Source organism: Pan troglodytes, chromosome 3, assembly GCF_028858775.2.
Source record: "Pan troglodytes isolate AG18354 chromosome 3, NHGRI_mPanTro3-v2.0_pri, whole genome shotgun sequence".
NCBI lineage: Eukaryota > Metazoa > Chordata > Mammalia > Primates > Hominidae > Pan > Pan troglodytes.
In genome coordinates, this window is record NC_072401.2 from 154,393,473 (window position 1) to 154,409,298 (window position 15,826).

General features: G+C 40.9%; 1 protein-coding gene across 1 annotated transcript in view; it reads right to left on the reverse strand.

Moving 5' to 3' along the window:
* Positions 1-10,470: 10,470 nt before the first annotated feature.
* The window catches only part of TMEM154 (transmembrane protein 154), a 53,538-nt gene continuing 48,182 nt past the window's right edge, over positions 10,471-15,826 (reverse strand). The window contains exon 7 of the mRNA XM_024356332.3: positions 10,471-12,918. Coding sequence (XP_024212100.2) covers positions 12,903-12,918 — 16 coding nt within the window. The 3' untranslated portion in view covers positions 10,471-12,902. The remainder of the gene's footprint in view (positions 12,919-15,826) is intronic.

Genomic DNA, 15,826 nt, shown 5'->3' on the forward strand with positions numbered 1-15,826 from the left:
TCTCACCTCCTCTGTGCCTGGTGCATAGTAGGCACTCAGGAAAATGTTTCCTGAATAAGTGAATCCCAGTGGCATCTTGAGGGAAGCCTTCTAGTATTTTCTCTGTCCAGGATTTCTGACTAGCTTCCTCTCCCACTGACCCTTCCACTGCAGTTGATAAATGCTCCCTCTCTTTTCAGGAAACCATTGCATGCTCCCTCTGGGCTGCTGGAGGAAGTCATCCTGTGTAACTCCACGCTGTGGTCCACTTCCAGACCCTTCTCACTTTCTCTTTCTTAGAAAGAGATAGGTGGAGACTCCAACACACTCCTCAAAATGAAAATTGCTTTGCTAGGCTGGTGGAATTCAAAATGATTTTTTTAAAAATTTAACTGGATTTTATTTGCAATATACATTTTTTTACTCTGTGAAATATGTATATGTTAATTGTAGAAATTATAGCAACTACAGAAGTATACAAGGAAAGGAATTTAAAATGGAGGTTAGTTTTGCTCTTTACTCAAAATATTCTTTCATGTTAAATGATCCTTACAGCAAAAACATGAAAAGAATCTAAGTGATTAGACATTATGCATTATGGGAAGAAAAAATGTTTCCAGTTCTGCCTTGTTCCCATTTAGCTTCTCAGGGTCTTGACAACTGCCTTAACATCCTCCTCTCCTGCCCTAACTGGTGAATTGAGCCACACGGTGAATACAGAGGCCCAGAAAGTTCCCTGATTCTCCCATAGTTTCCAAAGGGAAATGGGCAGAGTGTTCAGCCTGGATTAAAGGAATGCATGCAGAAAAAACCTGTACCTTCCATACCAAGAAGCAAATCTTTGAGGGTTTTCTACCTCCCCTTTCAGGATCCTTTCTCTTTCCTATAAAAAATGGTGCTGGTCACATACACCTCAATATATTTTGTTCAGTTTTGCAAATGATTTTCAAGCAACATTTATGCTGTAAGAATATTAGACCTAAAATTAGGATTTTTCTGTTTTGGTTCTTAATATTTCTTCTTTGGTTAATAAAAACGTATTCACCCTATTTTTTTTTTTTAAAAAAACATATACTACAAGGCAATATGTATGTGTTGTAGAACATTTGGAAAATATTAAAAATGCACAAAGAAGGAAATGAAAAGCATTAGTAAAGCCACCATCCAGAGAACCTGGCTCATTCTCAACTTCTGACTCTCTAGATGTGGATAAGTAAGTACAGAGGGAAAGAAACACGTGCATGGTGGATACCTCTGCATTTGGCTGCTCCCGAGTGCCCGGCATCTGTTCCTAGCACTCCATTCCCTTTAGAAACTGCTTTCCCCTGTATCTCCTCCCCACTGCCAACCACCTAACCACCCACCACCCACCCATCCACTCACCCACCTGCAGGAGTAGAGAAAAGTGTCAGGCCCACTCCATCCCTGTACGCATTTTTACTGGGTTAGGCATAAAACCCAGATAGTCTAATCAAATTCCTCTGGTAGTTGGGGGGGAGCTTTTAAATATTAGACCCAGGGAAGGAGTTTCCCTTCTACTCTGGTGGTAAAGACAGAAGACTCCTGGAGCTCCCAGCTGCAATAATTACAGCCCTGTAGAGAAAGCTGGTCCCAGAGAATGAATGAAAGACAAAATACTGGAGAAGCCTGATGGGGTTTGAGTCCCTGGTCTCATTGTTACTCATGTCAGTTTTACCTGGTTCTGGTTGTCCCTGGAATTGGCAACTTCTTGCCCTTTCCAAGCATGATGACATGAGCCAATAAGTTTCCTTTTGGTCTGGACTAGTTTGAGTTGGACATTTTCTCACTGGAACCAAGAGTCTTGTTTAAACAAACACACCACTATTACACGTACAGAGAGACAATTAGAAGTGTATTTATTTAGTATATATATAACACTATATGTATGTGTGTGTGTGTGTGTATATATATATATATATATATATTTTTTTTTTTTTTTTTAATGCAAAGAAAACTGTTGGGCCTCATGTCACTGGCTCTGGATAAGGCCAAATGTATGGGTAGAGCTGCCCCCTCCTGCGGTTGACCCAGTTAGCTCCTAGCATTTTCACGGCTCTTATGGGAGTCAGCATGTGTGCCCTGATGCTGTGGGAGCGTGGGTCCAAGTTTAGGGTCTGTGATTCACACTGTCTCTCTGGAACTGGGCTTTCTAACCTAACAGGGAAACTGGGCAATGCTGACAAAAAGAAGGTATTGGCTATCTAGTGTCCTTCCTAGCCTTGCACTCTCAGGCCACACTGACCCCTGTTCACTGTGCAGCCAGCGGCCAATAAAGGCAGACTGCATAGCTCAGCTCCGTTGTGGAAACCGCCTCTCCTCACCTCATTCCTGCCCCTTTCCAGTCTGCCTCTGTTTACCTGTCACCTCTAATTTATATTCCAGATTTTGACCCCTCCCCTGCCCCTTTGGTTTTAATGACGAATCTTAGTTTTTCCTGTTTAACCCACATCCTCCCACCCTGCTTCTCTTGCTCATGCTCTGGACGCCCCTGGAACACTGATCCTGACGTGAGTTCATGTGGCTGCTTCCTTAGAATCTTCATCTCAGTTGCCGGAAGGCAGAGGGTCTGACAGTACAAGCCAAGAGGAAGGATGGGGTTCCCTTAGGAATGGGACAGGGTGGGTTATGAACAGAAAGGCACCTTCATGCCAGGTAAAAAGCAATCAATTGGCACTTGTAACAAGATGGAGGTATTTCTGCATGGATTTCATGGAGTTAAGAGGTAAGTGGGTCTTAGCCCATTAACTGGCTTAGTTGGTCTCAGTGACATTCGGAGGTGCTGGGGAACATCTCAGGAAGGATTTACAGTGCCTCTTATTTTGTGAATCTGTCTTCCTGCCCAGAGAAGAAACAATCCTTCTCTGTGCTTGTATTATCACCTAAAATAGATGCTTTCCTCTTTTTCTTAATAAAACTTGTATTTCCTTTCTCTGTGGACCCTCCAGAGGGCAAAGAAGAGAAGCTCAGATCTGGGTTGGAAAGAGCCGCTTCGAGCATTTTAATGATCAGTTAGGCTCCATCCCCAGTTTTCCTTCACCTTCCAAATTGGGGCCACTTTCTCTCCACCTCCACTTGCTTGTTAGTTCAATTATGATCGTTCTCTGCTTCCTTCCATATTGGATTTAATGTAGCTAAAAATACAATACAATACACACAATAGGACAATATGAAATAAAGATAAAGAATGACATCAGGATCCATTAGATGGAAAGTGAGGAAAATGCAATTAAACCAGGAAACTTGGGAGAAAATGGTGATGGAAGATGAACAATACCATATTTGAGTTCTGCACTCACTGATGATAAAGACTGATTAGGTACTTAAGGAAAGATGATATGTAACTCCTAGCTCATTAAATAATTGGTTTTTCCGTTATTATGGAGCGTGCAGTAGCGCCAAGCACTTTTCAGGATACAGAGATGAGTAAGACTGATCCCTATCCTCAAGGTGCTCAGTCTAATCTGCTCCCATTTTAACCTCATGCTTTGAGAGTAGTCATACATTTCTACGTGTCTGATCCACCTACAACCCATTCAGTCCCATGGCTCATGACTCATGTAGTTGGTAAAACTAGTTCTACCACCTACTACAGACTACTGGACCAGGGGTCTATGTCCAAGCCAAAGAGCATATAGGCACTGGGATTCAGGAGGTCAAATATCCACAATGTTCCTTGACACAAAACTACCTAATATATTTCCTCGATATTGCATGAAGACACACCAATTTGGGCAGATCACATTTTCCAACGCTGCCTGCAACAAATCCCTTTTCCCACTTGCTCTTCTCATAATGTGGCTTTGACACGCCTCCAAGGACAGGTGGGGTTTATGTCCTTTCCACCTTGAACCTAGGTAGACTTTGTAACTGTCTCAAACAATAAAGTATGGCAGAAGTGATGTGATGTGATTTCTGAGTCTAGATTATAAAAATACTATGCATTTCCACTTTGCTCTCTTGGGACACTTGCTCTTGGAACTCAGCTGCCATGCTGTGAAGAAGCCCAAGGAGTCTATGGAGAGGCCCACATCGTAAAAGCCAAGGCCGCTGGACCACAGGCTTGGCTGGGCTCCTATCCGACAGCCAGCACAAACTTGCCAGCCATGTGAGTCATCTGAAAGTGGGACCCCCACATCCAGTTGAACTGCCCAGCCAATGCCATGTGGGAGAGAGTTGAACCATTTGCACTGAGCCTCATGCAAATTGCAGATTTGTGTGAAAAATAAATTGAGTGTTGTTGTTTTAAGCTGCTAAGTTTTGAGGTGTTTAAGCAGCAATAGACTGCTGAAACACCCATCCAATCAGGTTTTCTCTCTTGGGAAGTGTGAACACTGGATGCCTCCAGGGGTGGGCCACTTGAGCTCAGGCTGAATCCCAAGCAATGCTGATTTTGCTCTTCTCCACAGTCCTATATACATTCTAGGCTGGAGTATCCTGCAAGCCAGCAAGACTATGGCTGTGAAGAGGCAACATGCCAGTCTGCTTGAATGTCTTTCCAATTCTAGCACTAAACACACCTGTCTCTAACTTGAGAGTCCCTGGACATGCCTCTCCACTGCAACCTTAAAGAGGATCATATGCTGTTTATGTCAGCTCTAGTAAGTGGGAATTTTATTTTTTCACCTAGTGACCAAACCTTTACCAGCACTTAGATTTTAAAACTAGGATTTTTACTTATCACCCCTAGTCTAAGCCCTGGCTTTTTTCTCAGCATGGTAGACCATTACTTCTGGGCCTAGGGTCCTGCCTTCACTGCCTCTGTTCCTTCTTATCTCAGCCTGCAGCCTCTGTTACTTCTTATCTCAGGCTATGCTCACCTTAAGGCATCCTTGACAGTGACTGAAACTTTTTTTGTTTTTTTTTTTGTTTTTTTTTTTTTAGACAAGGCTACAAGGCTGGAGTACAATGGTGTGATCTCATCTCACTGTAACCTCCGCCTCCCAGGTTCAAGTGATTCTCCTGCCTCAGCCTCCTGAGTAGATGGGATTACAGGTACGTGCCACTATGCCTGGCTAATTTTTGTATTTTTAGTTGAGACGGGTGTTTCACCATGTTGGCCAGGCTGGTCTCAAACTCCTGACCTCAGGTGATCCGCCTGCCTCGGCCTCCCAAAGTGGTGGGATTACAGGTGTGAGCCACTGCACCCCGCCAAGTGATGCCTTTTAAAACACTTTCCTACGGCTAGTTATTGGGGATGCAGTACAGTGCAGTGCAGTGATTAAAAACTTGTGCTTTGGAGTTGGAGAGACATGGAACAAGGTATAAGTTCTCTAAACCTACCTCATAAGTAATTACTAGGATTAAAATGAGATGATGTATGTTTAGTGTTTAGCACCTTCTGGCCAGGGTGGCTACCTCTTCAGATACCCAATATTCTTCCACCACTTTGTGAGACAGAATCCCTTATTGCTGAAAGTGATAATGTACCAACCATAGAGATGACTGTTCCCTGCTGCCTTGCAGAGATTGGCCAATGAGATGTAAGCAGAGTTGCTTCACTGGGCTGGCAGGAAAGCTCTTTAAAAGTGGCTGACCTACTTGGGAGGCTCACCCTTGTGCTGGTTCCCTCTCTTTCCTTCTTGTGAATATCATGCTGGAGTTACAACCACCATTTTGGATCATGTGGCAACACAGGAAAGAAGCCCTGTACTAATGAAGGTGGGGAAGAGTTAGAAGGAACTTGTGTCCTAGATGACCAGGGAGCGGCCATATGAGCTCACCTTGAATCAGGAACTTAATTCCTAACTGATCCACATGATGAATGCTGGTCAAGATGCATCCTTTCCCTAACTCTGTGGGACTGCATGCTCTTTGGGTCCATGCTGTCTCCAGTCTGGCTAAGTTCTAGTTAAAACAGGGAGGAAATAGACTCTGCATCAGTTTCTAGGGGTAGATAGATGCCATAATGGACCAGGTTTAACTTTAGTTGAGACTTTTAGGAGAAATCTTCCTGCCTGTTGTTTGTCAATAATACTGACTGGTCTTTGTGAGCCAAAAGAATAAATCCTTATTCAAGGAAGTCTTCATGCTATCTACAACTTATGAATCTGCCGTTCAGCCTTACTTTCTTCTAATATCAAGGTGTGAGATGAGGTTAAAATTAAAGGCATGAAGAAAAGTGAGTAATCAGGAAAAAAAGAGGTTTTCTTGTGGATTTTTCCATTTTTACTAGAATTTTTTTTTTTTTTTTTTTGAGATGGAGTTTCACTCTGTCACCCAGCCTGCAGTGCAGTGGCTCAATCTTGGCACTCACTGCAAACTCCGCCTCCCAGGTTCAAGGAATTCTCCTGCCTCAGCCTCCCGAATAGCTGGGATTACAGGCGACAGCCACCATGCCTGGCTAATTTTTGTATTTTTAGTAGAGACAGGGTTTCACCATATTGGTCAGACTGGTCTCGAACTCCTGACCTCAGGTAATCCACGTGCCTCAGCCTCCCAAAGTGCTGGGATTACAGGCATGAGCCACCATGCCTGGCCTACTAGAAATATTTTTAAAAGTTATATTCTCATAAACAATTAAAATTTCATTCCTTCATTTAAAAATGTTTTGTAAGGAAGAATAAAGACAAGAATGTGTAATAATATATTTTAGATATGCAGAAAGTCTACTTAATTTTTAGGTTAGACAATTTTATACAAAGCAGGTCCCTTTTTGAATTGGTATTGTTTCATTTATTTAAAGAATTATATGGATCAAAAGAGGGCAATTAAGAATTATGAATTATGAATTCTTTTTCATAGACACAGAAATTAAAAGAACTTTTCCTTAGAAAGATGCATAATTCACCTCTACTCTTAGTAAATAAAACATTTTAGTAAACAAATATCCTCAAATACACTTTTATTCTAAATATTGATATTAATTACATAGAAATTCACATAGAAGCTATTCATTCCTCGTATCTTATAGTGCTTTATTTTTAAATTTATAAATGTTTTTCAATCTATCCCTGCCAAATGAGCAATTTAGCACACAAACATGTACTTATTTTATTTAAAAAAATGGAGTTGAGAATAATTTATATATACATATGTATACTGACATTTATAAAATTGTAAATCATACTGGAAAAATACTATACATATTATTCTCAGTATGCAAAGTAGGAGAAAAACACCTAAAACCTTTAATCAGTCTTAAAATTCTGATAGTTTTACAAGTTAGTTCTAATCCGTAGCAATGGGACCATTTCTTTTTCTTTTCTTTGAGACAGAATCTTGCTCTGTCACCCAGGATGCAGTGCAGTGGCACAATCTTGGCTCACTGCAACTGCCACCTCCTGGGTTCAAGTGATTCTTGGGCCTCAGCCCCCCGAGTAGGTGGGATTACAGGTGTGTACTACCACACCTGGCTAATTTTTGCATTTTTGTAAAAATGGGGTTTCACCATGTTGGCCAGGCTGGTCTCGAACTCCCGAGCTCAGGCAATCCACCAGCTGTGGACTCCCAAAGTGTTGGGAAGTAAGCCACTGTGCCTGGCTGGGACCACTTCTAATATGAGGCTTACAAGGTAGAATTTATATGCTGCTGGGACAAAAGCTAAGTGGTAAATATGACATCAGATGATCTAACTGACGTTCTCAGCAGATACTCTGCATCACTTGTAAAACAAAAGAAAGTCAAACAGTGTTTTTTTTTTACATAATTTTCAGTTAACTTTAAATACAAGACACACGTGTTAAATTATTACTAATCTACCAGATTATTTTTTAACTTGTTGAATACCTATAATCTCTGCTTTTTCTGAAAGCTGGCATTTATTAAACATGTGGAGTTTTCACATGTTCCTGGCATTATTTATTATTTGAGGTGTTTCACCGAAGTCAGAGTAATACATTGCTTACTCTCCACTGATTTGTACACTGGAAAAATGTTGTTTGCTGCAGTGTAGTAGCTACATATCATTCTTTAGTCCTTTACATGCAGACCAAAGAAATGAAAACTGGCTGGGCATGGTGGCTTATGCCTGTAATCCCAACATGTTGGGAGGCTGAGGTGGGCGGATCACTTGAGCCCAGGAGTTTGAGACTAGCTTGGCCAACATGGCGAAACCCTGTCTCTACTAAAAATACAAAAATTAGTTGTGCATGCTGTTGTGCACGCCTATAATCCCAGCTACTTGGGAGGCTGAGGCAGGAGGATCGCCTGAGCCTGGGAGATGGAGGCTGCAGTGAGCCAAGATCGTGCCACTGCACTCCAGCCAGGGCAACAGAGCAAAACCCTATCTTAAAAAAAAAAAAAAAAAGGAAATGGAAAACTGTTAAGAATATGCTTTTCATAAAAGTCCAGTTACTTATTTACAAAATACTAAAGGCCAATGATAAGGTGATATGAACTGAGGAGTACCATTACCCAAGCCTTCTGTACCTGAAGTCCAATTGTAAAAAAAACCCCAAAGCCCATCCACCTTTGTCTTAAACAGGTCTACATTGTACTTCTAAACTTGTACAGTCTTCATGAAATTAACGTCTTCATGTTATCTTAAGCACTTTGGTTTAGAAACTTCTTAAAATATCATTCAAAAAGAGCTTAGAGCATGTACAGAGTTCATATAAAGCTCTATTTTACATAATTGTATATACTGCTATCTCAGGAACAAGATATGTTATTTAGAAAAGATAGTAGGGCAAAAAAACAAAACACGAGGTCCAGGTACAAATAATTCCAGCCAGTTATGGTGGCTCACGCCTGTAATCCCAGGACTTTTGGAGGCTGTGGTGGGAGGATTGCTTGAACCTAGAAGTTCAAAACCAGCCTGAGCAACACGGTGAAACCCTATCTGTACAAAAGATACAAAAAATTAGCCAGTCCTAGTAGTGCACACCAGTAGTCCCAGCTACTTGGGAGGCTGAGGTAATAGAATCACCTGAGCCTGGGAAGTTGAGGCTGCAGTGAGCCATAATCACACCATTGCACTCCAGCCTGGGCATCAGCGTGAGACCCGGTCTCAAAAAAAGAAAAAAAAAAAAAAAAAAAAAACCCAAAAACTATCCCCAAGAGGACTAAGAAGGAAATAAAACTTTGGTGCCAGACAAGACAGTATCAAGATAAAGCCAAAGAGTTGCTAAAAACAAAAAATAATAATAATTCAGGCAATTGGTTGTCTGGGTTCTGCAATTTGAAATAGTCCACTCGACACTAATATACAGGAACTCTTTTGGTCATTGTCACATAGCAGAAATGCTGCTATATGTGAAGTTGTTCTGGACTGCCTGTTATAGCTATTAAATGGAAACCCCAGAATTCATCCTGAATGTCTCTGAATGTGAAAAGTCACATGCGTTAATTTAATTCAGTATAAAATTTCCATGTTCTCCCACAAGGAGGATTTCAGCAGTGTCTTCCCAGCATGAAACCATGTCTTATCACTCCACCAGATTCAGAATTGGTACTAATTCTGACAGAAGCTGAAACTAAAGCCTATGTTTTCTTTAGTCAACATAAGGCCTTTTTTCAGAGATGGTGTGAATTAATAGTTTAAACAACCAAAATAAAAGAATAGACAAGTATTTTCTTAACATATCCATTTCCATTGCTAGAGCTGCGGTGATCAGCAGAAGCATCTGCCTGGCTGTCAATATCAAGGTGGATCCAGGCTGTTGGAACTGCTGGATCCAGGGGTTGGAACGGAGGAATACTAAAAATGAGACTTGGAACTTGGAAGGCCTACACCACGAGGGCCAATTCTGCCATAAGCCCTATTGCCCAGATATGTTACATAAAACATCCAGATATTACAGTGAAAGTCAGTGTGTGGCCAGACACAGTGGCTCACAATTGTAATCCAGCACTTTGGGAGGCCGAGGCTGGTGGATCACTTGAGGTCAGGAGTTTGAGACCAGCCTGGCCAACATGGTGAAAACCCCATCTCTACTAAAAATACAAAAATTAGCTGGGCATAGTGACACAGGCCTGTAATCTCAGTTACTTGGGAGGCTGAGGCAAGAGAATTGCTTGAACCTGGGAGGCAGAGGTTGCAGTGAGCCGAGTTCGTGACACTGCACTCTAACCTGGGTGACAGAGTGAGACTCCATCTCAAAAAAAAAAAAAAAAAAAGTCAGGTGAGAAGAAGTAGCACATAGTGAAAATGAATATAATAATTTTACAGCTGGTCGGGCTCAGTGGCTCATGCCTGTAATCCCAGCACTTTGGGAGGCTGAGACAGGAGGACTGCTTGAGCCCAGGAGTTTGAAACCAGCCTGGGCAACATAGTGAGACCCTGTCTCTAAAAAATAAAATAAAATAATTTTACAGCTTTTGGTTCTCCTGTATTATACAGCATTAACTAGGAGAAAAAAAAACTATGAAATTATTTTCCCAAGACAAGTTTTACTCATCTTTATCACATTTGTTTGATGTGGGTTATCCAGGAGCCACCTACATCAAGGTGGATCCAGGCTGTGGTCTTGCACTGGGTAACAAAGCCCTTCCCAGAGGGAGGAGTCACACCATTGGGTCAAGAGTCATGAATGGGTATTTTTACATATTTATTAAAACAAGTTTCCTGAGAAGTTTGACTAGGCTATGTTGTTGTTAACCTAGTTTGCTTAAAATGTACAAAAATGCAATCAAACTTACGTATCTTTTAAATATTCGAAAGTCAGATTTTGTTCTGATTGCCCTATCCAATTAGGGAAAATTAGTGAGGGTTTTTTTGTTTTTTGTTTTGTTTTTCTAACAATAGTCTGAAACATAAAATTAAGTTTGGGTTTAAAAACAATTCTTGAAACTGTCATAAACATATGATATCTATTGATTAAACAGTAATAAAAAGACACAAGGTACAAGAATTGAGGCTTGGCTGTTCTGGCTGTATACTAACTTCATATACCCTGACAGAATAAACTATCTTTTTAAAAAGTGCTTTGTATGCTGCACAATTATAGCTTTACCAAATAAAAACTCAATGACATGTCACTGAAATTTGCTTCTTCTAGAATTTGAAATTATTTAAAATACTGCATGAGAATACTTTTATCATATTATATAATATGACTTCATCAACATGAAGTTCCAGGACCCCAGATACTTCTCTGAAAAGTTCATTATTTGATAGGGTTGGATCAAATGTAAAGGCCCAGGTGTTCAAAGATCTTAGATACCTAAAGAGAGAAAGAGGCAAATGGAGGCTGTTATGAGAGTCAAAATGTTGATGAGAAACAAACTGAAAGTAGCACACACAGGCAGAAAAATAGACAAGTTATGATTCAGAAAACAATTGTATGCAATTTTGGCATAAATATCTGAGAGTCACTGTGGGCCATGAGTTGAAAAGGAACATGCAAGAGAGCAAGGAAAACACAAAGCCTCATTCAGATGTGCTGGTGAGAATATGACAGAAAATCTGTTGAACTTATGTACCATGAAGTCTGTCTTTTGTCAAAGCTCTATGCAGTCCCAGGATAGCGTGATAGCAGTGGTTAAACACAACCAGCTAGTTATAGCTTTCATTGTATGGAAAGACCTCTCTGGTCTGGAACTCTGCCTTTGAAATTATCCACGTAGTTCAGAAGGCAAGTACTTGTTAAAGGGATCCCAAAAGGTAGGAGACAAGTAGTTTTTGTTATGCATTAGGGCAGACTTTCAAGCACAAGACACAAAATTGAGCAGCAAATGTTTGGGTAGTCCCATCTCCCTTCGGTTTATATGTGGGTAGTAAAATAAATAAAATTTTCCTTCTTTGTCTCTTTCTCGAAATAAAATATCAGGTATCCAAGGAGAGCTGAGGATTCTAAATTTGCTAGATTGCTTTAAAGGGGTCAGATTTAGAAAATTAAGGAATAAATGGAGAACGATTTTATTGGAGTAGGTGTGGTCAATAGGCCCTTTTCCATTTTGTGCCATTGCTTTTAGCACAAGGATGTCAAAAATATCACATAGAATGTCATCTCTGATGGACTGACAGAGACCTCCTGTTGTGCTGTGTTAGGACATGAGGCTTATCCCAGCTTGGCAGGAGAGAATGCTAAGCATGATGAGTGAGATCTGCCACAGGCACGGATATTTCCTGCTCCTCTTCTGTTTGTTTCAAACCACCTTCAGGATCTCTGAAACATAGAAGGCTGACAGATGACTCCCACCTGCACATACTTCCTACCCACATGTCACATCCAAGGGAGGTATGGTGAAACAAGTGTGAGCTTTGCAGAAATGCTGACAAGCAAGGGAATTTCAGCTGAGGAGAACATTAGTTCTTTCACTGAAGATTCCTAGTTTCTCTGAGAAGTTCTTAAGGGTGACCAGACCTGGCCATGCTAGGGTCTACAAGTTACCAAACGCCACCTCATCAGGACTGTGGACCCCTCTCACTGTGTCTTCTTGGCAGGCAGAGCTTACTGACCCCCTGGGATGGTGTATTCATTAAAATACTTGCTGTGTTTGGTGGCTTTTCCATGACATAACACTCCTCGAGAAAAGTTCCTGCTGAATGTAGTTTACCTGTCCCAGGACTTGAATAATCAGAGGAAATTATCCAAAGCTGGTTAGTGACCCAAAAGGAAACCATCGATAAAACAGCTTCCTGATTTAGGCCCTAAGGAATGAAGCAGAAAGGTGATGAACATTTATCATGACCAGAGTGAGTGCAGTGAGCTAGAAGTTGGCTGAGAGGAGGCAACACATGTTGATCAGAAGTGAGCACATCACCCGCCTCCTTCTCCACCCTCAGAGGCAGCGATGGATGGCAGCCAGGCCTTTTCCTAGTACTTCTCAATTGCACATTCTTCCAAGTGCAAGTGATGCCATCATTAGGAAGAGTGGGCGTTGGAAGAAACAGCAAAAGGTTCTTGTGTCTATGTTGATTTGAAATTAATTAAATTTGTATCCTCTTCATCCTCTGTTGGCAGCCTCAGCAGACTCCCTCAGGGGCTGCTTCTCTTGGAAAACATGAGCGCCATTCAGGTTTAGGATTCACTGTCACTGTAAAAAAAAAAACAAAAAACGCACACACACACACACAAAACAGTAATATATTTCTTTCTTTTTTTTTTTTTTTTTTTTTTTTTGAGACGGAGTCTGGCTCCGTCGCCCAGGCTGGAGTGCAGTGGCACGATCTCGGCCCACTGCAAGCTCCGCCTCCCGGGTTCAGGTCATTCTCCTGCCTCAGCCTCCTGAGTAGCTGGGACTACAGGCACCCACCAACAAGCCTGGCTAATTTTTTGTATTTTTTTTTTTTTTAGTAGAGGCGGGGTTTCACCGTGTTAGCCAGGATAGTCTGGATCTCCTGACCTTGTGATCTGCCCGCCTTGACCTCCCAAAGTGCTGGAATTACAGGTGTGAGCCACTGCGCCCGGCCAACAGTAACATATCTCTAAGAAGCTAAAGAGAGCTGGTCACTCCATTATGGAGGTGACTGAAGAGATCACAAACCGTCAGGAAGCCAATGGTGTCCAGCTTACAATTTCTGAAACGAAGGTCAGTCTAAATTTTATATCTGATCCCTGAGGAAGAAATCCATGAAAGCCAAAAAATAATCCCTAGCTCTTTCTCCTCATAGCCCTCCCCAGTGCTGATGCAGAGAGAACCAGATGGAGTTGGGGGTTCCCCGTTTAATAAATCTAATCCCATTCTCTATGAATACGTGCCAAATTGCCTTTTTCTGAAACAAATTTTCCACATGCCGTTTTCTCTCAAGAGTTTGTGGTCCCGGCATATCTTCAATAGCCCGTTTTGTTCATACCTACGAAGGAGCTGGAGGGGCCTTTTCAGTGTCATTTAGAATTCAAACATTGGGCATCCTGGGGTGTGAGCAGACATAAATGATGAACATGGTATTTGAACATGACCATGCTGTTGGCTAATTTGGTCTTTTGCTTCTCACTTGGCTGTCTTTGCCAAGTACCTGGCTCCACACCTTTTTCCTGGTGGGCCCACGGCTCCACCAAGTCTCCTGGAAAACAGGTGGCACTTCCCTTCCTCACGCTTCTCTTTTTAGTTCTGTACTCCCTTCACTCACATCCTAGCAGGCCTCTATTTGAAGTGACCTCTGCTTTCAAGGGAGCTTGAATGATAATGATCAACAGATCTGGTATCTCCCTCGCTCATAGGTGTGGATAGTCTGCAATAGGTGATATTCTTCTGACTCCTACTTCAGTGCTCTCCTACTCAGTGAAACTCCATGTGTTTCTAAAAGGACTTCAGAGCAACTGAGATACACATAGATAGATAGACAGACAGACAGATAGATAAATAGGTAGATAAGTAGATAGATAATGGATGGATCGATCCATGAAAGGGCAGGAGACATTGTGTATAGGTTTGTGTGTGGTGTTTGTTCATGTTGTGAACACAGAGGCATAAGCTATCATAAGGAGAGAAGAACAATGGGAAAGGAGGGGGAGGACAGAATTTTATCTGAGGCAGGGAAGTGAACAAAAGGACAAACTAGGGTAGGCGTGGTGGCTCACACCTGTCATCCCAGCTCTTTGGGAGGCTGAGGCAGGAGGATTGCTTGAGTCCAGGAGTTTGAGACCAGCCTGGGCAATACAGTGAGACCCCATCTCTACAAAAATTAAACATTAGCCAAGGGTGGTGGTGCACACCTGCAGTCCCAGTTCCTCAGGAGGCTGAGGTGGGAGGATTGCAGGAGCCCTACCATTCGAGGCTGTAGTGAGCTGTGATTGTGCCACTGCACTCTAGCCTGGGTAAGAGAGAGACCCTGTCTCAAAAAAAAAAAAAAAAAAAAAAAAAAAAAAAAAAAAAAAAGACAAACCATATCAAAATGTATTTCAAATGAAAGCCTGGTTGAAAACTTAGAAATGTTTCATCTGAAGAGTAGATATGACAACCCCTTTCACTTATGTCACCCTGAATAACTTTTAAATTAGCCAAGGAGGTTTAATTTCTTAGAAATTGGGTGGTAGTAAGAGAATATTTGAAAGATCCAGGAGTCTATCTCTATAGAACATAAGTCTCTGAATTGCATGTTTTCCTTTGTGGCCTTATCTTGAAATTTCAGCCACTTGAAGCAGAGTATAATATACAGCTGAACAACAAAGGCAAAGCCCTCTTTTGTCCACAACATTAATCTTTGTCCAGCTGTTGTAATAGAAGTGATTTTTAAAGTTAATTATTATAAAATTTGTCCATATTCATTGGTTAAAAAATAGAAAATACAAATAAGCAAAACAAAAATACCAATAATCTCACTACATTAACATTTTGGTATTTATTCTCCCAAAGATTTTTCTGTGATAATGATATATATTCTTTTTGTACAAAATGGGATCATATTTTATATATTGTTCTGTAATCTGCTTTTCTCACTCTCATTCACATGTAAACATCTGTCTCTGCTAATAAATATACAATATCTTTTTAGTGGCTATATAGCTTTGTATTGTCTCACTAAATCAAAAACTTTTTTTAGCCAATCCCTTATTGTTAAACATTTAGGCTACTTCAAATTTTTAATTTTTATTTATTATAAACATTGCTACATCTTTGGAAACTTCCAATAGTTACCTTTGCATGTATCTCTAGAAAAGGAATTGTTAGGTCAAAGTATATACAATTTTAAAGCTTTAATGGCCCATTGTCAAATTATCCCCCTTTCCTAGAAATTTTTACAATTTACATTCTTCCAACACTACTCTTTAGGGAACTATCCTTTTCCCCACGTCCTCTCCAACATTGAATATTATTATTTTCTTTTTTTGTGTGAGTCCAATAGGTGAAAATGGTTTCATATTTACTGTTACTCTTTTATTACCACAAAGAATAAACCTTTTACAAAGCTTAGTTGGTAATTTTAATTTCCTCCTTTGCTGAATTGCTTATTAATAGTCTCTGAACATATTTAAAGTGGAACAATTATTATTTTATTTTT